We start from the raw sequence: 22,276 nt of genomic DNA, 5'->3' as shown, positions 1-22,276 counted from the left end.
CTGTCGCACAATTCGCTGTCGATGACAAGGTGACTGATGATCAGGTTGACGCGGAATAATGTTTCGAGGCTCTTCTGTTCTCATCACTATGGTATACACACTGGTAATGTGCACATTCGTAGCTTATTACATGTGGTATTGAGTATGATACTGGACAAAGAAATTCAAAGTGTATCTGCAGTCATCAAGAGAATAGAAATTGTGTACATTTATATTATATATTATTACTTCTGGCCAAGGGGAGTGCATCGAGACAGCCCAGGCATGCATCCCGCCGATGTTAAAGCAAGGTTATACCAAGGTGTCAGGGATATTGCTCCAAGGTAGCGCAGCAAACATCGATATTGCCCCGGTTATGCTTTGTTTGTGGAACGTTGACAAGACATCGCGGAGAGGTGCCGACGGGATGCCCAGATAAGGTCTCGCACTGATGTTTGTCAGACATTTGGATGCGACGGCGGTGTAGACACTGTGTGCGATATATAACATTAGACATCGTTGTATGCCATGTTCTTGTAGTCTAGATGGTGAGCGTCTTGTAGGGACAGGAATACCCGATGCTCGAGCCCACGGGTTCGATTGCCTAGCTGTGTGTTTTGGGCACCATCATTTTTTTCCGACAGATTGTCAAGATGTATGCATCACTTGTGAATAAAACTCCTTACTCTTGGGGCTTCAATGTATTTTATCATCACTTATGATACACTCCACACCATCCTGATATTATGCGGACAAGCCTGTAGAGAAGAAAAACTTTGATATCAGTGTGTCAAGAGTCACAGCCGCCACCTGCTGCACCCCCCTTTTTCATCCCAACGAGATTGTAATTCTCAGTACATATCACATAAAATACTTCGTATACCTCCCTACGTACTCTACATATAATATATGCATCGTTCTGGTGTCGAGACTCGAATTCAAATGGCCAGAGACCGTGGAAACGCAACATAGGCACTGCGCAGACTTGCCGCACAGCCGTCTGTGCAGTCACTTCACGATGGCCTCGACCTTCCTTTTACGGGCCGCGCATCCTCAACTTTGTTGGGAGGATTGCATTTACAGGTGCAGTCTCAATTTTGAAGCCACAAGCGCGACGATGTGGGTGATGGGAAAGCACGTGACCGCGTGTATTGTGCGGCGCGTGTCACATCGATATCGAAAGCGCTGGGGACCAGAGTTCGGTGATTCTCTCCTTAGAGATCGTACACAATATACGCTAGAGCTACAACTTTCGTTGCACCTATTGCAGATAAACGGCGGTGGTGAAGAAACCCAAGGCGATACATCTCGATACATCTGACGCGATTCCCACCGCATTGCCCTAGGTTCCGGGTCACTGGGGAGAACAGCGAAGACAACAAATCAAGCAGTGTGAGAAAGGCAGTGTGAACCAGGTGCTGCTGCTCGCGGATGAACGTGCCCATGCGCTTCAGTCACAGCCCGCACACACCCGTCGTGCAGATTGCATTCTTGGACATGCCACGCGGACCAGTGAGGCGTGACAAGGAGCGCCGAACACGATGAAAGGGGTGGGTGGAGGAGGTAGGGGCGGGATGGTGGAAGGGAAGGATCTGAGCGGCAGGCGGAGAGGCTAGCTTGTGAATAGACCGGTCTCGCAAAGCGGTGATTCATTGAATAGGGGATGACGTGCTGGAGCGCACTGTATAAGAGCCATAGCCGGGACAGCTCCCATTGGGGGCTGGCATTCAGTTTTGTCGATGGTTCAGGAGATCAAGAGCTATCCACACTCACCTGCACACCAACGCGCGAACGCAGAGCGCTCACACTTCCGGAAATCACGATCAATGTGTCTCACACGGCATGGGTATCCCAGTGTCATAGGCTACGGAAAATGGGAAATGGAACAGGGATAACATCTTATAATGCGTGAAGGTCAGTACTGCCTTTCTGGTGACATACCTTTGTTGTTGCAAGCCTAAGGTAGCGTGCAATGGACTATAAGGACACAGTTCACAGCGATTCATAGTCATACAAACAATAATAATCAGAATACAAACGCGCAATGTTCAACAGTAGGGCGGCGTTCTGGAAGGGAAAGCATTGTACCCTACGTACTTCACCTCTACCAGCACGTTCCTAATCAGTTAGCGTAAGCAACAGAGCACAGATTCGGACTCCTACTCACGTTCGCGCTCTTTCAACGTCCTTGCAGCCATGCGTTCAACGGGACCCAACCGTCTCTGCGCCAGCGTGAGCGTTGGCACTCCATTGATGACTGGCACCCGCGCTGGTTCATATTTAGTCATAATCATCATGTGCGAGTGCATTTCAGCGTCCTTTGTAGGGTGACCCCAGGACATAGCGCCGTGCCCACGGAGTTCTAGGACCCTCTCCTGGATCTCGATGAGCACTTGGTAATAGTCTCTTCTGTTGGCCTCAAGGGGGCGAGCTCCTCGAGTGGCGCGCAGTCGGTTGGCCCAGGCCAGAGCTTCCTCATAGGTAATAATCATGCCACCAACTATCCAGCGTTCGACTGTTCCAACGCGCCGTGGCTTTTGCGCTGGTTCGGTGCTTGCAGGAAATCTACAAATGAGTACTCAGTCTCGCCTCATGAAAGCAAGAACCTCCTTACGTATTGTGAGGCTGGGGAGCCGTTTCAGACATTGCTTCAGGACACAGCAGGAGGTATTACTCTGCAGTAAGATGGGTGAACGCGCCGCCAGGGTTATTGTACGCCGCGTTAGGCGGTCACAGTCACGTGGTCACTGGCAGGTGGCTGCATCTGTTCGGAATCAGTCTCAGCGTTAGTCTCCCGAAGTCAGACCGTATTGCCTCCCTTATAAGGCAGGTGGAGGGCGGTCGGCATATAACGGTCTGCTTCCAGTCGCGCCTGCCTTGGCTGGCTCACCGATTTCAACATCACGTGAATTGTCCCACGGCCTTTGCCTCTATTCTCTGCTCTACTTTCGCTGCCTGGATGCATAACCAGGATCTGTTTTGACTGCATCTACACTTGAATACCCTGTAATGGTACAGTTATGTGTTTTCATAGCATCAAAACACTCAGAAAATGCGAGAGGACCATGGCAAGAGTTGCTGACTCAGCGCCTCTGGCTCTTCCTAATTTGGACACCATCTCATCCTTTTGCCTCCCCGGCGTGTTTGTGAGCCATAGCGCCCTCGCACCTTGCACCCGGTGCACATTGGAAGGGTATATGCCAGACTAAAGCAGAGTATGGATAAATTAATGTATATTTTAATTGGCAAGCATCATATATCAGCACAAACTGCATGGCAACAGCAGAAATGTAGCAGTTAATGAGGATTCATGTCTCCCTTACCTCTCTATTGCTCTGGAATACACATAATAAGGCTACACACACATTGTGAAGGCAAAGGACAACCTGAAAGAGCTTCAAACGCGCTCATACTCGCGTTCGACACTGCAGCGAGCGTGTCCTAAATGAGTGCACGTGACACTACAGGGTCCGAATATGCCTAATGTGCCAAGTGCCGCGCGACTGGATGCAGACTATCTCAGCGTACCTGCGAGACAGTGCTCTGGGATGCCCAGATCTGGCTGTAAGCATAATGCGCAAGTGAAAGGAAGGTTAGCTTCATCTATTGTATGCCCTCTTCTGTCCAGGACATCCTGTGCTGACGCAGTGAACCGTTCTAAGCCTTCTTAGCTTCTCGTCGAAGGCCGTCTCAAGATTGAGACACTGCGTATGAACAATGCAGAATGTATGGCGGATAATTCTTCCAGAAAGAACTGCAATACTGGACGTCCTGCTCCTTTGCGGAACCATCGAGTATGCAATACATACGATGTTCATTTCTGGCGTTCTTCGGATTCCGCATATCAGGTGTTCATCGAAGGCTTCTTGAGATCCAGCCATTGTCTATCGACAATGCCAAAGGTACGAACCGTTACTTCCTGTCCATACCCCTTATGCTTTTATACAGCACTGTTTGCAATATCGAATGTCATGCTGCTTCGGAAAGATTATAGTACGCTAGGAACCCGAGGAACCACGGTTTCGTGTGTATCTTCTGATCCAAGCATCCAGCATCTTTTGTTCTATATTTCAGGAAGCCGAGTCTCAAGTCATCCCAAGACCCATGTGTTCTGTTCGAACAATGTCCTTCTAAAACCTATGATTCTCAGCCTTTTGTGCGTATAACTTCGTCTGCTACGATACACTGCCACTGCGACCTCGAGGAAGTCCGAAGACCCCTTCCATCCGTTCGGTTGGTTCCATATTCGGTCAAGGAAAGCTCTACATCCATTGTGCTGTGGAGGGACAATGGGCAACCTGTGCACTTCCACAGCGATCACCTTCACGGCAACAGAAGATATGAAGCGTGATACTGCGCTCATAGTCAAGTGTTGACTCTACTGCAGCTCGGCTACCCCACAGACACTATCGTAAATGCCGCTGCGGGTTCGACACTCACTTAGCAGTTCTCTCGAAGAGCTACTTCCTGATCGTCTACAACATGAGGATCCCCCACATCCCGTTGACATTGCGAATCAAATCGAGCGGGTAGTCATATGGAACCTGAAAAGAACACTTATGGCCAATGTCCGCGGGGAGCACCAACTTTATGGTGCTGACAATACATATCTACATTCCTGCTTCCCTCCTCGTCGCAACTTCTCTGTCATCCCCCAGGCTATATTGCGAAGAGTGGGATATGTGCCTAAGAACACAAATCCCCTGAAGATTTCTGTGGGGTCCACAGGAGCCGAGTTTTTGGGCCGCCGTAGCGCAGGTGAGTGATTTACAATGATTGGAGCTCTCGGTACTCAGTTGCTTAAACACCGTGTTAGCAACACCGGTCAAAATGTATCCTGATTTCCTCGTAGTCAAAGTTATCCCGACCGACAGCGACGAGCCACGCCAGCAGTATGTCTGCGCCGTCGTAGAGATCAAGCTGAGCAAGGTGGACATCGTGACACAGGAAGTAGAACCACAAGCGGAAGAATACGACAACGAGGGCGAAGCTAGTTTCGAAAGTTGGTACGGAATTGACCAGGCTGGCGAGGGCAAGGGCGAGGACCAGGGCGAAGGGGAGGGCCAGTGTGAGGACCAGAGCAAGGATGATGGGGACGGGGAGGGCGAGGACAACGGTATGCAGCTTCAAGACATGGAAGGGGATCAAAATGCTGGTGACGTAGTTGATGATGCGGTATCTGTCCTTCTGGAGAACATGGAGGCCCTGGAGGGCAAAGCACAGATGTCGCTCTACATGAAGATGATCTTGAAACATAACTACAGGGACCCCGACCTGCGCGGCTTCCTGCTCGATGGAAATTATTTCCAGCGCTTCAAGATCAACGGTGACCAAGTCGTGGTCGATGACCCCATCGATATCTTCGCGCCCGGCGATCCACTCACTATGGACCTGTGCAACATTGCCTCTCGTCACTGGAACCGCGACGAGGTGGGTGGCCCTCCTTCGCCGATGGACGTCGACTTCCTCGAAGCCCTGGGCCTGCCAGTGCCGGGCCACTAGGAGGGTCATCACGGTGGTCAGGACATATATGTAGTCTGTACAGTAGCATGTCGTGTTCGCAAATTGTAGTGCTTTCGTTAGAAATTGATGTATAAATTCGACTGCGTTATATCCCTTCGATCGCAAAAAAAATCAGACAGTGTCGTGTTACATTCAACCTGTATCCGTATACTCGGTTGCAACCTCGACGTCGATATCCCCGCATGCGAGTACCTTGGTCAAAGACAGTTGAGAGTATCAGTGTCACTGTGAGGGCTGCGTGCCACAGGACCGAGCACAGCAGACGGGAGGGTAAGCCATATAATTCGACGAGCGTGCTCGTGGCAAATCCAAACGTACTGAGCGTCGACTCGGTTGCAAAAGCGAGGGTTTACTTTTACGCATTCCGCAGTTCAGCGGACGACTCACGTCGTGAAAGCTGCAATGAGGCACTCGTATTCAGTATCTCTGACGACTCAGGGGCAGGAAGAGCTGACCTTTACTCACCTGGATCGTAACCTGCAAATGCAGAGCACTTGGAAACGGTAGCCTTGTTGTTGCAAGCCTGGGGCAGCGTGTAGTAGGCTATAAGGGCATGATCACATTGATTCATAGTCATACAATCAATAACAAGCAGGATACAAACGCGCGATATTCAACAGTAGGGCGGCGTGTTGGAAGGATAAGCATTGTACCCTACGTACTGCACCTCTACAAGCGCGTTCAGAATCAATTAGTCCTAGCTACATACCAGGAAGTAGGATTCTCACTCACGTTCCTGCTCCTTCAATGTCCTCTGGGCCATGCGTTCGACCGGACCCAACCGTTTCTGCGCCGGCGTGAGCGTTGGCACCCCATTGACGACCGGCACCCGCGCTGATTCATATCGCGTCATAATCATCATGTGCGTGCGCATCACCGTATCCTTTATACGATAGCCCCAGTACATGGCCCCCCGCCCGCGGAGTTTTAGGACCCTCTCCTGGATCTCGACGAGCACCTGGTAATAGTCTATTCGGGTTGCCTCAAGGGGGAAATCTCCTCGAGTGGCGCGCAATCGGTTGGCCCAGGCTACGGCCTCCTCATAGGTAATGATAATGCCGCCAACTATCCAGCGTTCAACTGTTCTGACGTGCCGTGGCTTTTGGGCTGGTTCGCTCGTGCTTGCGGGCATTCTATAAGCACCCCATGTCGCCCCCCGCTATAGCAGTGCAAGACTCACGTATCCCGAGGTGCAGCCACGGTTTGGAGGGTTGACATCGTTTCTGGAGACACGTGCAGGGAATGATGACTAGAAGCCATTATTGTGATCTTTCGGCAAGAGGAGAGCAGTGCACTCACGCATCCTGAGATGCAATTTGTTGAGGCATCACAGTAACGAGAGCACAATTATTTAAATTGGGTCGCGGTTACGGGTATAACGCACTCCACGTCTTCCATCAAGCGAGCCACACTAGGACCCCTGAAAATACCGATGGAGGTTAGATACCAATTCCGTAAAAAAGTGAGGTCTGGAGGCCGTATGTTAGATACGGTTGCGGTAAAATGTGGCGAAGCGCCCAAGAGGCCGGATACTTTAGTCCCGGTAGAATTGAGGCTCAATATCCAAGGTCAGATACCATTGTGGTATATACCCGGCTTCTCCCGGCACTCAATCACTGGCTTGTGCAGCCACAATTTGCCCCAATAAATATTTGAGCTGAGATTGCACTGTTCTGGCAACATTGGGCCTATATATGGCATATTGTAGCGGATAATGCCGTATTTTGATCAAATTTGGCTAAGAAAAACCCTTGTGACCGGATCAAAATTCAGAGGTTGGATATCTGGGTCCCGGTAAATCTCGAGCCACACAGCTAGGTTGGTATCGCGTCCCGGTAAAAACAGCCAAATTACGCGAAATTCGGTCCCGGTAAAAATGAAGGAAATCAGGTCCTCTGGTATCTAACCTCCATTGGTACTTTCAGGGGTCCTGCCACACTCGCGACGACGCGCGCAGTGGCGGGCACGTGAACGTGTGTGCAAGGCTATTTCTGGACACAGGGGGCCACATCGAAAGTATTAGCACGCATTGTGACAGAACAGAGATAAATCTAGCAACTCTATAAATCATTATATGTATTATATTTACAAGTTCCCTCCTCGAGACACCCGCTAACCTACCCAAACCTCCGACTCAACCCATCATAAATCAAAAAGATCACCGCACTGCTCGGTATACTCCTCGCAATCGTAATCCCGCACCCCGCATACAAACCCCTCAACCCCTGCTTCCTCCACATCTCCATAAACGTCCCAAAAAAGCTTGCCTTCCCCCGTTCCACGCCCGGTCTTAGTTCCCCCTCCGTCTGCAGCGTGCTCTTGACCGTGTCGGCCGGGAAGAACGCAAGGTTGTACATCCCGCCGGCGCACGCACCCGCGAGCGCCGACTCCCACGGGCGCAGCTCCTTCTTCGTCCGCCGGGGCGCGGCGCGGGAGGGCGGGTCGCGGGCGACGAGGAACGCCGCGACGGCCTCCTTCGTCGCGAACCACGCGCCGCTGCCGCCCGTCTCGCGGATGAACGTGCCCGTGTGCCCGAGCCAGAGCCCGCGCACGCCCGTCGTGCGGACCACGTTCGTGAGCACGCCGAGCGGACCCGGGAGGTGCGCGCGCGAGGGCAGGGGCGCCGGCGCTGGCGGAGGTGCGCTGGCGGGGTGGGTGGAGGAGGCGAGGGCGGCGACGGTGGAGGGCGAGGGCGCGAGGGGGGACCCGACGAGCATCTGCACTTGCATCTTGCACTTGACGAGTTCGATTGGGGTGCTAGTGGAGATCGTGAGTCGCGTCTTGCACAGCAGTATCGGTACTCACAGGAGGAAACTGGTGATACCCCCCGCGCCGGCGCCCGCGAGTGCCAGCTGAGGCACGGAGAGATCTTGCGAAGCGGGGAGGTGGTTGAAACGCCGGATGAGGTGCTGCAGCTCGCTGTACGACAGGAACAGCGAGGCGTTCTCCACCATCGCGCCTACAATCGGCGCAGGCAAGCCCTTGCATCGCCCCCTCCGTCAGGCCGATTCCTAACCCACTAATTACAAAGCAAGTCGCACCCTATACAGGCCTCGTATCCCCTCATTCTTCCACGTCTGCGTCAAGCAGTCTATGGGCCCGCTGAACCGCGCGTGCTGGTCGAGCACCTGCGCCTGCAGGCGGACTTTACAGAGGTCAAACGGGTGTTCGAGGAACTTGGACGCGATGCCTGCTGCCTTCACTGGCGCACATTAGCTGCAGGTTTCAGGGTCGAGGGAGGACGCCGCTTACGCTGCCGAACGCAATGTCCTTGAGTGCCCGGACGGTGGGCGAGGAAGAGTCCATGGTCGTTATCAGAGAAGTGGTCTATGATATGCTGAACGAGATGACAGTCAAGACGAAGTAGAAGGCTGCTATTGCATCGCGGAGCAGGAGCTATATAGGCACTCTCAATGAACAGCAATTGCTATACGCAGCTGTGGCAAAAGTACAGCTGTATGTGGACGGCAAAATGAAGTGGCACTGGCAGGTAGCCGGTAAGCGCGCGTGGTCGCCACGTGCACCTGTCGCGTCGCGTGTGTGGCTGAGGCTTCGATGGTGGCACAAACGGCGCGTACACTGTAGAACCAGTAGAGAGCGGAATACGCAACCATCTCAATCATCCTTCGTCAGAGTGGTTTTGGGTGCATTGCCCACTGGAGCTTGCTTGGACGGTGAAACCGATCGATGCAACTGTGACCCGAAGACAACCACAAGTCACCTAAGCCATGAAGATGGTCAATAGCAGTGAGCAGCAATGTAGTTGAAGCGGGCAGGATTTCAGGCCTCAGGGTTTCCGTTGCACCCGTGTGCTATGCGTCCGGCGAATGCGCGACTTGCCTAAGAATCACAGAAAGCCGAGACAAAGGTCAGCATATCCAGCCCTAAGTTCGGTCCTTGAATCAAATCATTCGCAGATTAGTACAAGTAAGAGACATAGCGACTGCCTTGGATCAGTTCACGACATTGGACATGTCCGCTGTTCGCACTATGACCCACTTCCAAACCACGTTCTGGACATAAGCATCGGCGTCACCGAACACCCAAGTTCTTCTTCATCTGCGTCAGAATCTTATCGACCTCCGCGATCTGCTGGTCCGTGAGCTTTTGGAACTGTTGATGCAAATGCACAAATTAGCACGGAGGATAGGCCGTATTTACGACGCAAATGCAGACATACCTCCTCGATCTCCTTGGAGTGCTTGTCGAACTTGCCCTTCTTGAGAGCGGCGGAGTGATGCTTCCGAATCTGCACACGACACTCTTCCGCAAGCCGGTGGGCGGTGGTGTAGAGTGCATGGCGGGCTTCTACAGTAGGCCTGTACGAGCATCCTTAGAATCAGCACGCCATTCAACCATCTAACCAGCAGCAACCACGGTGCCACTCACTTGGGTATGGGTATCCGGATCGTGCGGCTGTCTTGCTTCTGCGGCACGACGCTGGGGATCTTCGCATCATAAATAGCGGTCTCGACGTGTTTGAGATTCTACTAAGGCAAGGCAACACAGCCCCTATCACTCGACCATCCAACGCAGCAAGGCGGGTGGAAGCACTCACGCCCTCCTCGAAAACGGTTACAACCAGCACACTTCCGTCCCGTACGCCCACCGTCGCAACCTCGTCCAGCTTCACGCGCTCGCCGTCCTTCAGCGTGACGCGCACGGGGTCGAGCAGCGACGGCATGACGCGCCCGCTCGCGCGGCTCTCGAGCACGGAGGTCTCCTTGCGGAAATAGTCCACCGCGGCGGACATCTTCTGCTGCGTAGAGACATATTCCGGGGACGAATGGATCGCTTGCGAGCCTGGCACGAGCGCAGAGGTGTTGAGCGGGCCTTTGGGTTTCGAGTGCGATTCTTCGGCCGGGCTGGAAGATTTGGAATTCTTTGACTTCGTTTGTTTGTTTTTCGACGCGTAAAAGCGGACAGAGACAGCCAGGCGAGCGGCTTGACCATGCAATGAAATGCCCGGGAGCGTACGCCGGATTGCTAGGCGCAAGAAAGTCATAGTGGCGGTAAGAGGTGAGAAGAAATCTGCCAAGTCACACTCGCGTTACGGCTCGCGACGCGGTCACATGCTCTCTAAGCTACTAGTACAAGTTCAAGAGCCACACTGCTATGATATGTAGCAACATCTATACACGTACAAAAACAACACATTAGACACACATCTACGCTAGCACTACCATGATAGGATTGCCTATGATACAACAGCATTATCAGTGATCTCATACAATAGTATAAGCCGCCAATCTCGACGCTGGCGTATATAGATCCGAGCAGTGGATAGAGGGTGTATCGAAGAATGAGGAATGGGATTAATGTGCCAATAATATAGCGCTTAAGAAAAATAAAAATAACGATCACAGCGCGAAAAAGGTGGATTGAATGAAAAAATGGAGCGCACTGAAAGGTGTACGGAACGGACCGCGTGGATAGCTGAGTTCAATTTCCGATGAGACGCCCTCTCGTGTCCATGCCGAATACTACGAAGTATGTCAGCACCCGCTCGCAGCAGGCCGAACCTCCGACAACTCACAGTTCGCAAGTTCCCTAACGCTCAACCTCCCGATCTTCTTTCCAGCGCCCTCGCCCAGACTACCTTCGGCAAGGTTCCGCTAAAAAACTGTCAGCCAAGCCCTGGAGAGAGGGAGAAGAGAGAACGCACCTTCCGCTCCTGAAGCGCCAAAATCCGGTCCTCTACCGTATTCTCAATAACGAGCCGGTCGACAAACACCGGACGGTGCTGCCCCAGCCGGTGCACGCGGTCGAATGCCTGGTGCTCGACCGCTTCGCTCCACCCGAGATCCAGCGAGATAACACCTATTTCCCAATGTCATGTCAGAACGAGAAAGAGAAGGGAGAGGGAGATACGCACGGTTAGCACGTGTGAGGTTCAGCCCGACGCCACCGCATTTGAGTGACATGAGCATGTACTTGGCCTTGTCCTTCGCCATGAACACGCGTACGGCGCGATCACGCATTGCGCGATTCATGCTACCCTGGTATCTGCGTATTCAAGATCAGATGGCCCGATATATGTGGAGGGAAGCAGACATCGCACGTACTTGACATGGATCATCCCATTCTCGCTGAGGTAGTTGGAGACGAGATCGAGGCACGAGGTCCATTGGGAGATGATCAAGACCTGCAGGAGTGTCCCGTCAGTCGATGCTCTCACTACGACGCTAGTGATATACGAACCTTTTCGTCGGGGTTTGTTTTAGACCATTCCCGCAGACTTTCCATCATGTGCTGAGTGATAGGATCAGTTGAAATACGGGAGGCGAAGACACATAGGTTGCCCACCTTCATCTTCGTAGACGGCAAGAATTTCGACATGAGCCTAATCTTCCCATCCGCAGGACGCTCGGGCTCCGGCTCCTTCTTGCCAAAGATGACCTCGGCATCCTCTTCGTCATCTGAATCCAGGATGATGGCTCGAGCCTTCCCCTTCCCCTTCCTGGTGTTGGCGCGGGGCGGTGCAAACTCCCCATCTTCATCGTCACCATCTACGACGACAGGGGCCTTCTTGCTAGGCCGTCGCGAGCCATACTCCTCATCGTCATCTGCATCATCATCCACGATAAAGTCGCGCATATCGTCATCGTCCTCCTCGTCCTCTTCGTCTTCCTCGTCGTCCATATCGACGTCGTCAGCGCCGGCCTCTTCTGCGTCAGATGAACACATCATTTTGCGAGCACTGCCCGGCTTGGCCTTGCCTTTGCCCTTCTTGCTCTTCTTCATGACCTGGGATATGTCGACCCGTTCGCTGTCATCTGTCAGCTCCTCATCCGACGGCTCGAACGCCAGTCGCGAGAAGAGCTTCGCAAATGAGATGGGGGCGCGACAGCTAGGGCCTGAGAGCCGTCTGTTAGTTTGTGTCATTTGAGATTCACCCAAGAAACCAAGACATACAAGGTCGTTCGTCCGCTTTGTACCGGATATCGTTGTTCTGATCGTCAACATGAGGTTGGTTGAGGACATTTACTATTACCACAGTCAAACAGCGGCCATGTTTAACGCCACAATTACTCACTGATACACTCCCGGCAGAACACGTGTGCACAAGGAGTCAGAACAGGATCCACCATTGCGTCTAAGCAGACAGGGCATTCCTCATCGTCTACCGTGGCATCGGCAGACTTGCAAAGGCAGTTAGTGACATCCGTATCAGGCAAAGCACCAACACCTACCTCTTTCTCTGCTTGCATCCTATGTAGGGCCGCCTGCTTGAACTTGAACCTCATCCGGGCTACAAAGTCAGGCGATATCAACTGAGCAGCACGGGCCAGCTCCGTTTTGGCTTCAGGCCGGACGGTACTGTCATCCTCGTCACCCGGATCGCTGTAAGCCTCGCCTTCTTCATATATGAGTGCAGGATGAGAACAGATCTGTCGAAGCCGGAGCAACATGACCAGAACTACGAAAGCCCATTCAGCAACAAATCATTTTGCATAGGAACATATGTTTACCTTGATGATAGTTCCTAGCGATGCAAGGATCAACAGTTTACACTTTGGGGAGAAGGCAGGAGCTCACTTTAGCACCGTCCCAGCACGGAGGAAGCGATTGAACACCGCTTGCGACTTAACCTCAACCTGCAGGGTTGCTTCAGTGATCATGGATATATGAGAGATCCCGGTGCCACTCCTACCATTTTATAGATCTCACGCTCTTCCTCGGTGAACTGCAGTTTGTGCAGCTCGATGGTCTTGGCGGGTAACTCTATGAGCCGCTTTCCGTCCAACATCGAATCCTTCTTTCGCCGGATGAGCATCGACTTAAAGATCACTTGGAGCCTAGTTGTAGCCATTGATGCTATATGCACATACGTAACATTCAGTATCCAGATATTGACTTAGTAATGTAAGGGCTCCTACGATTCTTCTTCTCCAGACGCACGACGTGGCTGTTGAATTCATTCCAATCGTACCAAGGCCGTACTTCCAAGAACCGAAGCAAGCCATAGGCATCGGCGAGGCCATTGATGATAGGCGTTCCGGAGAGGCACCACCTATACTTCGAGCTCAACTTTGTGACGGCGCGTGAAGCCCCTACAAAAAGCATCTCAGCACCCGTGACTTGGGGGGAGTCGAAGTCACTCACGAGTCCTCTTGTTCCGGATATTCTGAGCTTCATCAAGTACGATTCGCCACCACTATGAATAGTCACTGATCAGCTTGAGATTACATAAGAACAAATTCAATACGAACATCCACTTGGAACAGCAAACCCACTGCAGGTCATGGGCAGCAGTTGTCAGCGAGCATTCGCCGCAAAGAGGGTCAAGTGTGCTTACATGTCTTCTTCTTGGACTTTTTCTTGACTGGCTCGTCCGAGTCTTCAGAGTCGCTCACGATAAATTCCTCGTCCTTCTTAGGCTTCTGCTGCTTTCGTGCTTTCTGTGCTTTCTCCTCAGCTTCGGGGTCCGGCCACTCCATAGCAAGGGTCTAAGAACGGATTGGGTAAATATATGCACAAGATTCAGGAACGCTGGGTACGTACGCCATAAGTTGTCAGCACCACATCGTATTTAATCAAGTCTGACTTCTTTTTCGGTTTGCCCGCACCTGGTAGACTATGTTATTACCGACGCACGGATCAATTCGAGGCGCACACACCATGATAGATTAAGCATTTGAGTCCACAATCCGTCTTCGTCTGCAATTCCAGCTGCCACTGATCAAGGAGAGCCAGTGGTGCCACGATAAGGGTCGTCTTCTGCATAGGGTCGCTGGACTGGTTCGTAACGATGACAGACATCCTGCAATTAAACCAGACAAAAATGTCAGCGCATCGTCCATAGAGCACACCGCATATACCCACATCTGTACGGTCTTCCCGAGACCCATCTCATCCGCCATGCACCCACCCTTGAAATGGCTCTTCTCCTTCTCTAGCATCCATTTGACGCCGATCGCCTGGTGCGGCATCAGCGCGACCGTCATCCCGGGGAGCGTGTCGAACAGGTTCTGCAGGCCCAGTTTCTCGAGCGCGCTGTCCACCGACGCGTTGCCGTCAAACTGCTCTGCATTGCCCGCGGCAACCAGGAACTTGTCGATACTGCCACACGTCCATCAGCAAGGTACTAAGGAGGGAACACAAGGGCAATGATACTTACTCGTCCGCTTTTGCAACGGGCCCAGCGAACTTGTCTTTGCCCCGCCCATAGAAATCGCCATCTTCGTCGAACCGAGGGTCATCCCTGTATCTCCCAGGGACCAAGGGTATGTCGTCGAGTGGCTCGCTGAAGTCGCGGCCAGGGGGCAAATTCTCTGGTCCTCTGGGCAGCACTCGGGTCTTCTCGTCCACATCCATTTTGACCACCGCGTTCGAGCCGGACGCGACGGGGCTGAATGGCAGATGGCGCGGGATTTCAGGTGCGCGCGATTCCGACCGCTTGAATACCACAGGCTTCTCCTCGACCTTGGGAGTGTGAGACTTCTGCTCCGGCCGCGCGAATGGTGAAATCTCCGGCTTCCGTACTCCCTGAGTGCCGAACTGGACGAACTGGCGCCCCACGTAGCCGTACGGCCCCGTCGGGCCAATGTTCCGCACCTGCCCAGCCCTCTCGGGCGCATGCGCCTCCTTCTTCGGCGACCGCGCCATAGTGGAGCTGGGAAGCGACGTAGTCAGGTCGTCCCTCTTCTGTTTGAAAGCCGCCATACGCGCGTTTAAATTCGCCAGCCTCGTAACCTCGCCCTTCGTCTTCGTCTTCTTCCTCGCGATGCGGTCGATCTGTGGTTGCAGATGCGCAATGTCAGCTTGGACGTCGAAGATCTGCTCGCGGATGTCGTCGACATCCGCAGCAGCCTTGACACCCGAGGGTCCGGCAACGGGCTCCGCAGCATCGGAGGACGGAGGTAGCAGAGGCGGGGACGAGAGTCTCTGTTTCTTTAGGGAGACAGGAGAGGAGCTGAGGTGAGATGTCACATCAGACTCCTCACTGAGCGTGGGGAACGTTGAGTCGGAGTAGCGCTTCCGAGGGACGGTAAGCTCGATCGGCTCTGCCTTCGCTGTCGCAGTATCAAACATTTGAACGTATCGTTCCTGCTCCCGCGATACTGCTTTGGGAGGCTTGAAAGGCGAAATGAAACGCTCCGGCTCCCCTGATGCAGCCTTCGGGGGAGCAAAAGATGATCGGTACTTGGGTGGCGTGCTGGGCATGCTGATTGAGCCCCTGGCACGAGAAGTAGGTGCCTCCGTGTCAAAGCTAGCGTCTAGCACGCTCAGGAGGCTCGCCTTCGGCGTGCCGCTGGGCGTCTTCACCTGAGACGATGAAGATGCCATTGCATTGCTCGTCGATGCAGGGGTCGACTGCCGCCAGAGCGTCAGAATGGCACGCAGAACTGAAATAGCGAAAAGGTACATACAACTGATTTTCCGAGCTTCCGAGCTTGCTCGGCTTTCAGCCTCTTCAAGCGGCTTTGCTTGTGTGCGGGGTGGTTGCTTATATGCGTCTGTAAACAATAGTCACTCAGTCAAGAAGGGCGATAACTCGCGAATTGAAAGTTTACCCGATAGCCTGAGAGCGACCCGAGGCCATCTCTCTTACCCCCGTCTGCAACCGAAATTCGGGGAACCAGCGGTATGTCGATGTTGCAGCCTTCTTCGAGGCATCTGACAATGCCCACTATACCAGCAACGCATTCAGAGACATATGGTCCTTTCAAACGAACCAGACACTTACGTCCGGTCCCAGGCTGTAACCTGATAGCAAACTATTTTGTGCGCAGCAGGTCAGGAACAACAGGATTTGCCCAAACGGCCTCGAACTCACGTTGGTGTCATCCGCGTACAGATTCAAGTGACGTTCCAGTTCTTTCAAGTAGCACTTTGGAACTGCTGCAGCCTATAAACGGTCCCAGAAACGCTTTTAATTAGCACGCTTCCGAAGTTGCGTTACATAACACGCAGGACGCATCATGCACAGCTTAAAGTCTAAATCAAAAGGCTGCTTACAGAGGCGTCCGGCGGCAGGGACAGCGTGCGTTTGGCAAGAGACAGAAACTCGTCCGGCGACAGCGCCATCTCCCAAGAACTTTGGCAATGTGTGGATGGGCGGAAAGTGGAGGGAAATGAGACGCGGTGCGCGCGTTAAGCAGCGCGTTCCTTCCCACGAAGAAGCTATACGCGCCGGCCAAAAACGGCAAATGCAGTCACGTGCTACGCGTCGATGAAGCGTGAAGCGTGAAGTGCAAGCTCCAATTGTACGCCAACGCGCCTGAGACGTTTTATGAGCTCTTACTCGTGTTCGTAAACCCGTCGCGCAGAACCTTTTCTTTTGCAGCCATGTCTGCTTGTGCCGTCTCCTTGGTAAGTGGATCAGCGGCGATGTGATGTTTTGGCCTACTCATCTGCATTTGGATACTCCGTCCCGGTAGGCTCGCTGACCCTCGAGGAGCTCGGAGGAGACAGCAGACTCGCTCTCTCCGACGACGCGGGAAGAACGGGCACGCGCTGGAGCTTTCGACAGGCGAGAAATTTGGTACGTTAGAGAGGGGAAGCGAAGCGCGGGCTGCGTCCCGAGCTGGTGTCAGCGCGACCGCCGAACTGGGACAAGGCGGCAGCGGGAAGCGCCGGGGGAAGGCGTTGAGGACGGATGCCAATCCTAACCTCATGGTCCCGCGCGCGGTTCTGCCTACATTGATGTACGAGCATGAGCCGACAGGCCAGAAGAGCGTATGGCTGGTTACTGCAGTATACGGACGTCTCGCTGTCGGTGACAATAAGGTGCCAGGCCCGAATGAGAGAAGGCATGGGATAGAAGGCCCAGCGTCCCACAGGATCTGCTTGAGTTGATGAGTTGAGACTCGAATGAGGATAACTGAACGGAAGGAAGGAGTTAAATTCCGCACCGTATGCTAGGCCCAGCAGCCAGGACGTATCGCCTGGACTGTGTATAGGAATACAGCACTTCGCACGCATGCCATCGACATGCTCTCGCAGGTGCTGTCACTTAATACTATTCGTTACAGTCCACTACAACAAGAGCAAACGGAAAGATTGCCGATACTGTGCCATTAGTACTCCTCTTCCGTGGCCTGAAACCAACAGCACTTCGATATGTCGTCTTCAATTCCCCAGTCGATCAAAGCATGCTCAAGATAGGCTCGTAACCACCCTCTACAACAGATTGAGGCAGAATCTATGTTGTAGAGGCTGGTGCATTTGGCGTGGGAATCCAGTATACGCGTCGTTATCTTCCTGCCGCAGCCCTGCCGTTGCTGCCGACGTCCGCCGAACCCTGCCGAAGTCTGCCGAATGTGCCTTTCGTAGTCGAGTAAGAACCCTGGTAGTCCAATACAACCAGCTTTATAGTGTCATTAGAAATGTTGTAGTCGGACTACAAGTCGCGCCGGCTGCGAAGTCTCTCGCTCCTCGTCGCTCCCTCGTCCGACGCTCGTTTGATGTTTGGATATAATATGCTCCTATAATCATGAACAAGATTAATGCCATAGATGTCTACCTTCGGGACCTTGGAAAACGAACTCCGGACTTATTTTCCTGTATATTACTTATACCTTACCGAAGGGTCTACCCGCGCTCTCCGATGATTTCCTGGTGCAGCTATCATGGCACTTTCCTCCGCAGTGATAGGTCTGCGATGTTTGTTTGACATGTCTGTGTGGCGGTGAGTTGTACGGCACGGGAAGGCTGCAGGAATTCGTCTCTGGGACAGGGCTCGTGCCTCCAGCACCAGTAGTGACCACGCGTACCATAAGCCCCAGCCACTCCGAAGGGTCCAGCTCGTCTAGCAGCCGACCTCGCTGCATGACGACAACAGGTCAGTACCGCGCTCGAGGAGGATATAAAAAACTCGCACACCTGAATACCAAGTCCATCGTACCGATGACCGCCACCGCGTCGGCCAACGCTCATCAATGATGGCTATATTGTGCCACAGTTCCGCGGTAGAACAGGCACATTCCCTCCAGTGTTGGCAAACCTGTGCCAGAATGGAAGGCATAAAATGTGGTCCCAGCTCCTTCCCTTCGGATTGCAGGTTTAAGAATATTTTAGAGAGCAATTCCACAGGCAGACTGTGCACCAGTGCTGCAGGTGTCAATTCGACACATTTTGCGGTAGGGCTGTAGGTTTCCGGAGACTGAAACGAGCCCTGATTATTCTCCGTATGCCAGTAAACCATTGCAGTTGGTTCACATACCGACGTGATAGCACCAGCGGTCATGGCTGAACTTGAAAGACACGGGTATGTCAAGCAAGACCACTGCGAGTTCCGCCTGCAGCTGGTGTGGTCGACGTTCGGTGAAAGCTGCTGGTGCAGGGGTAAACCAGCTGTCATTTTGTTCCATCATGGCAGTCACGATGTTACACAGCTTGATGACTGTGTTACTATTGTTACTACAAGGTCCTTGCTATACAGTGCGTGCGGACGTCCGTGATACAGGCTGTTCATGGCTGAGGGCAATGCGTCGACCAATAGACTTGGAAACGGGTCATGGACTGCATCAGCACTTCTGCATCTGTCCTGACAGCTCCTGACAGCTCCTGAGGAAACATCCTCAGGCCCTCTCAGGAGCCCTCAGGAGCTCTCAGGAGCTCTCAGACGTCAGTGCTCAGAAGGCACTGCGGGCAGAGACCGATGTCCCGCCGGCGGGCATGCCAGGAACATCTCCCTGATGGGAGAACACTTTCCTAGAATGGTCCTTGCTGGACCATAAGCTGGACATGAAGAATGTCCTTTGAGTGAACAAAGAAAGGTCTGCGGGACATTTACTATGGTACCTAAAAATCAGGGGACATTTAATTAGCATTGTCCTTTCATTCTTTATGTCTGTATCATGTTCTGATACGGAGCATCCTAGGAAAGTGTTCTCCCACCCTTGCCGTGAAAGATGAATGACCGGTGGCGGGACACCGGTCCTTGCCCGCTGTGAGGTCCATTTTGTCAGGTCAGGACCTGTCAGGACGTGTTCAGCCACTGACCGTGAGAGTCCGCGCCGGTTAGGATTCTCGTGATGTGATTGGCCAATCCTGGCATGACTACTCACAGCAGGCAAGCACCGATGTCCTGCCACCGGACATTTGTCATTCATGAAATAGGTGGGAGAACATTTTCCTTGCATGCTCCGAAGTGGGACTTGGCCGAGACATAAAGAATGAGAGAACAATGTGAATCAAATGTCCCCTGATTTTTAGAGAGCATAGTAAATGTCCCGCGGATCTGCCTTTGTTCATTCAAGGGACATTCTCCATGTCCAGGTCGTGGTCCAACAAAGACCATTCCAGGAAAGTGTTCTCCCAACCGGGGCATGTTCATAGCATGCTCGCCGGCGGGACATTGGTCTCTGCCCGCAGGGCTGTTGTAGTGCCGACTACAAGTCACTGGCCTAGTGCCATCATTACTAATTCCGATTCCCCTAGAATCGGTTTACTGTTCAGTCGTTGTATATAAGGATGGGCGCGGGTGGCGGGTACCACCGCAGTATTGGGCCCACGGGTTGCTCGGGTGCGGGCTCGGGTCTGAAATCCCTCGAACCGCGCGCTACCATGAAACCGTCCCAATGGGTCTCGGGTCCCGCGGGTCTGGTGGAGGGTACAATATTTATACGAAATTTGTGATTTTTGAGGGGTAAATGCAGCAAAAACACGGGAGGTTGGTTCCCGGTGATACTGGAGTCAGGTATGATACTGTCAGATCCAGGTGTACAAAGAAACTGGCCCAACAGTACCTTCAATAGGGTGCCTTGAACCTGCAAAGCCCTACCTTGGGCATCAGCTAAGGGCACCCAGCGACCCGCGGTCTCTCGGGCGGGTTTTGTACCCTTACCCGCTGCGAGTGCGGTACAGGCGGGTACGGGTCGGGGTGAGCGTGGCAGAGCCGCGGTGTCACCCGCGCCCAACCTTAGTTGTATAGGGCTCTCTGGTGATCGAAAATTGCCAGCGTTGAACAGGGGATATACCCCTTATAGTCCACATTACCTTAACTGTAACGGGAGCACCCTCCTTAAATGGAAGGTCCACCGATTCAAATCTTAGCACCATCAGCAAATAGGAGCTATTGCCTCTCATGTCAATAATTACCGTTTGTGAATAGGGACTAATTCCAGATATGTAGTGTGGTCTCTGCACGGCACGATCCTTTCAAGATCTCGGGCCAATGGCACTGTCAGGCATCCCCCAGCTGTGTGTGGAATTGCGCCGATGGCAAGTACCCTGCTGCCTACGGCACAAGATTGGTAAGTTACATATGAGGCGTAGTACTGGCAGCATTGAGGCCTCAGCCTGACGACGTGCATCTCAGCTACAGTATGCATGTGCACTGACTCGATAGTAATGCTACCCGAGTGTAGTACTGAAGTAAACAGTGTATTGTGTATTGAAATAACTGTACTTGACACCGAGTATAGGATGATTGAAGGTTCTAGCCACACACAGTTATGTTTGAGAGTTCAGTTACAAACTTATATGATTTAGTATCACTGAGATCAACATATAAGAACTAGGAGTATTCTTGATGCCGCGCAGCACCCGGAAGGCTAGAAAGACTATTTACCTACTTGTGGAACCCTTGCCACTCATTTACCTTACGAGGAATCGGACCTGGCGTGCCGCGCAGCGCCGAATACTTCCCAAGTTTGTAGTCGTCCTGACGTGTTGCTGTCAGGACTCTCAGGTCCTCAGGGATTCACAGAAGTGCTGATGTGATAGAGTGCGGTCGAGGCTTCCAGACGAAAGACATTTAGTTTCTTCCCGACATTTATACCTTTGGTGGTCTAATCAGTCTCGCGGATACGCTGTCCTGTGTTGTCCGATGCGCGTTTTGCGTGCGCGCGGGGCGAGTGTTCATGACGACGACTGCAAAATGATACGGTATGCTCGCCTACATCACTTATACGACGATGCTTGATGTAGACCACCTACTCTAATCCCGCTCTCATAGCCTGCCTCGCTAAGCCAGTAAGAAGTTCAGCTCCTGCTTTCGCGCCGTCGACTACGTCGACTGCATGCAGACCTGCTTCCGTAACGGACGACTTCACTAGTGGGTCCATTCCAGTCATGCCTTGGGTTAAAGAGACGTCGAAAATGAGTCGGTTATCGGGTACCACTACTAATTATACGCCTGTGTGCTCACCAGCGCATCCGAGGATGATTACGTCCGCGCCCTTGCGCGCTATACGTACGGACGCATTCTTGACTTGCTCGTCCACATGTCCTTCTCCGTCGGTCTTGAGCTCGACCACGCCGAGTCCAGTCGCCTCGACGCCGACGAATCTCTTGTCACCTCCGAGGAACTCTACGGCACCCTTCATCAATGGCTCGACCCAGGCAGGTCCCGTAGTTATAATCCCAATGCGAGAACCAAGCAACAGCCCTTGCGCGAGAGACGCATGGAGTATATTCAAAACAGGCTTGTCGTACAGTCTTTTGAGCTCAAACGTGAGGGGATGGTCACTAACTTCATTCAAGTTCCAAGTTCATTGGCTTCGGTGAATGCGGCAACCCAGCGACGTACAGCAACATATCAGATATCCATCGAATCGTGTAAAAGCCTCATCCTTGAGAACTCGTAGACACGCCTCAGTCGATTGCACAGATGTCGCCTCGTCGTTGATAGAAGGCGGCGCCTCTGGCGGCCCGGTGAAGTACGTTACTCGAACCCCTGGAGGCAAGTAAGACGATAGATTCTGCTCCAAGCCATCCGTGACAACTTGGGAAGAATTCGGGTTGATGACCAAGAGCGATAGTGACTCGCTCGGTGCTGAACTTGACATCGCAATGCAAGAAGGAACTAGAGGACTCGGCATTG

The 22,276-nt window shown here is 52.8% G+C and overlaps 6 protein-coding genes across 6 annotated transcripts; 1 reads left to right on the top strand and 5 right to left on the bottom strand.

The window, feature by feature from the left end:
• Positions 1-4,394: 4,394 nt before the first annotated feature.
• GLOTRDRAFT_94687 (uncharacterized protein) lies at positions 4,395-5,481 on the top strand (the record flags this gene model as incomplete). The annotated part of the gene is made up of 2 exons (XM_007869582.1): positions 4,395-4,737; positions 4,832-5,481. 2 exons carry the CDS (start codon positions 4,395-4,397, stop codon positions 5,479-5,481), a joined length of 993 nt encoding a protein of 330 aa, XP_007867773.1.
• A 404-nt stretch (positions 5,482-5,885) lies between these two features.
• On the bottom strand, positions 5,886-6,720 carry GLOTRDRAFT_130764 (uncharacterized protein; the record flags this gene model as incomplete). The annotated part of the gene is made up of 5 exons (XM_007869581.1): positions 5,886-5,899; positions 5,968-6,045; positions 6,121-6,171; positions 6,235-6,623; positions 6,683-6,720. The coding sequence occupies 5 exons, from the start codon at positions 6,718-6,720 to the stop codon at positions 5,886-5,888; spliced, it is 570 nt and encodes a 189-aa protein (XP_007867772.1).
• Positions 6,721-7,524: 804 nt separating this feature from the next.
• Positions 7,525-8,964, bottom strand: GLOTRDRAFT_116914 (mitochondrial carrier). The gene is made up of 4 exons (XM_007869580.1): positions 8,755-8,964; positions 8,544-8,699; positions 8,308-8,483; positions 7,525-8,259 (listed from the first exon to the last, which is right to left on the bottom strand). Exons 1-4 carry the CDS (start codon positions 8,806-8,808, stop codon positions 7,620-7,622), a joined length of 1,026 nt encoding a protein of 341 aa, XP_007867771.1. The 5' UTR covers positions 8,809-8,964; the 3' UTR covers positions 7,525-7,619.
• Positions 8,965-9,398: 434 nt separating this feature from the next.
• GLOTRDRAFT_78429 (ribosome recycling factor) lies at positions 9,399-10,507 on the bottom strand (the record flags this gene model as incomplete). Its single annotated transcript, XM_007869579.1, has 4 exons — positions 9,399-9,615; positions 9,683-9,821; positions 9,892-9,989; positions 10,061-10,507. 4 exons carry the CDS (start codon positions 10,505-10,507, stop codon positions 9,535-9,537), a joined length of 765 nt encoding a protein of 254 aa, XP_007867770.1. The 3' UTR covers positions 9,399-9,534.
• Positions 10,508-10,763: 256 nt separating this feature from the next.
• Positions 10,764-16,533, bottom strand: GLOTRDRAFT_139677 (uncharacterized protein; the record flags this gene model as incomplete). Its single annotated transcript, XM_007869578.1, has 26 exons — positions 10,764-10,985; positions 11,039-11,117; positions 11,168-11,322; positions 11,378-11,508; positions 11,568-11,647; positions 11,704-11,754; positions 11,809-12,359; positions 12,418-12,489; positions 12,539-12,644; positions 12,696-12,922; positions 12,975-12,988; positions 13,042-13,100; positions 13,157-13,320; positions 13,383-13,556; positions 13,609-13,660; positions 13,716-13,738; positions 13,802-13,952; positions 14,008-14,072; positions 14,124-14,266; positions 14,329-14,565; positions 14,624-15,819; positions 15,876-15,962; positions 16,020-16,135; positions 16,193-16,223; positions 16,283-16,354; positions 16,465-16,533. 26 exons carry the CDS (start codon positions 16,531-16,533, stop codon positions 10,945-10,947), a joined length of 4,146 nt encoding a protein of 1,381 aa, XP_007867769.1. The 3' UTR covers positions 10,764-10,944.
• Positions 16,534-21,386: 4,853 nt separating this feature from the next.
• Positions 21,387-22,274, bottom strand: GLOTRDRAFT_78423 (uncharacterized protein; the record flags this gene model as incomplete). The annotated part of the gene is made up of 3 exons (XM_007869577.1): positions 21,387-21,529; positions 21,602-21,925; positions 21,983-22,274. 3 exons carry the CDS (start codon positions 22,272-22,274, stop codon positions 21,387-21,389), a joined length of 759 nt encoding a protein of 252 aa, XP_007867768.1.
• Between the last annotated feature and the right edge of the window lie 2 nt (positions 22,275-22,276).

Source organism: Gloeophyllum trabeum, assembly GCF_000344685.1.
Source record: "Gloeophyllum trabeum ATCC 11539 unplaced genomic scaffold GLOTRscaffold_00010, whole genome shotgun sequence".
Classification (NCBI taxonomy): Eukaryota; Fungi; Basidiomycota; class Agaricomycetes; order Gloeophyllales; family Gloeophyllaceae; genus Gloeophyllum; species Gloeophyllum trabeum.
Note: the sequence above shows the minus strand (reverse complement) of the source record. Positions and strands in the feature narration are given on the sequence as shown.

What these genes read in the sequence shown, in the direction of transcription:
- GLOTRDRAFT_116914 (XM_007869580.1), bottom strand. Translation starts at nt 8,808, where the DNA reads ATGGACTCTTCCTCGCCCACCGTCCGGGCACTCAAGGACATTGCGTTC. An exon ending in GGATACGAGGCCTGTATAGG is followed by an intron (nt 8,484 to 8,543) that starts GTGCGACTTGCT and finishes GGGCGATGCAAG; the next exon opens with GGCTTGCCTGCGCCGATTGT. An exon ending in GGTATCACCAGTTTCCTCCT is followed by an intron (nt 8,260 to 8,307) that starts GTGAGTACCGAT and finishes GATCTCCACTAG; the next exon opens with CACCCCAATCGAACTCGTCA.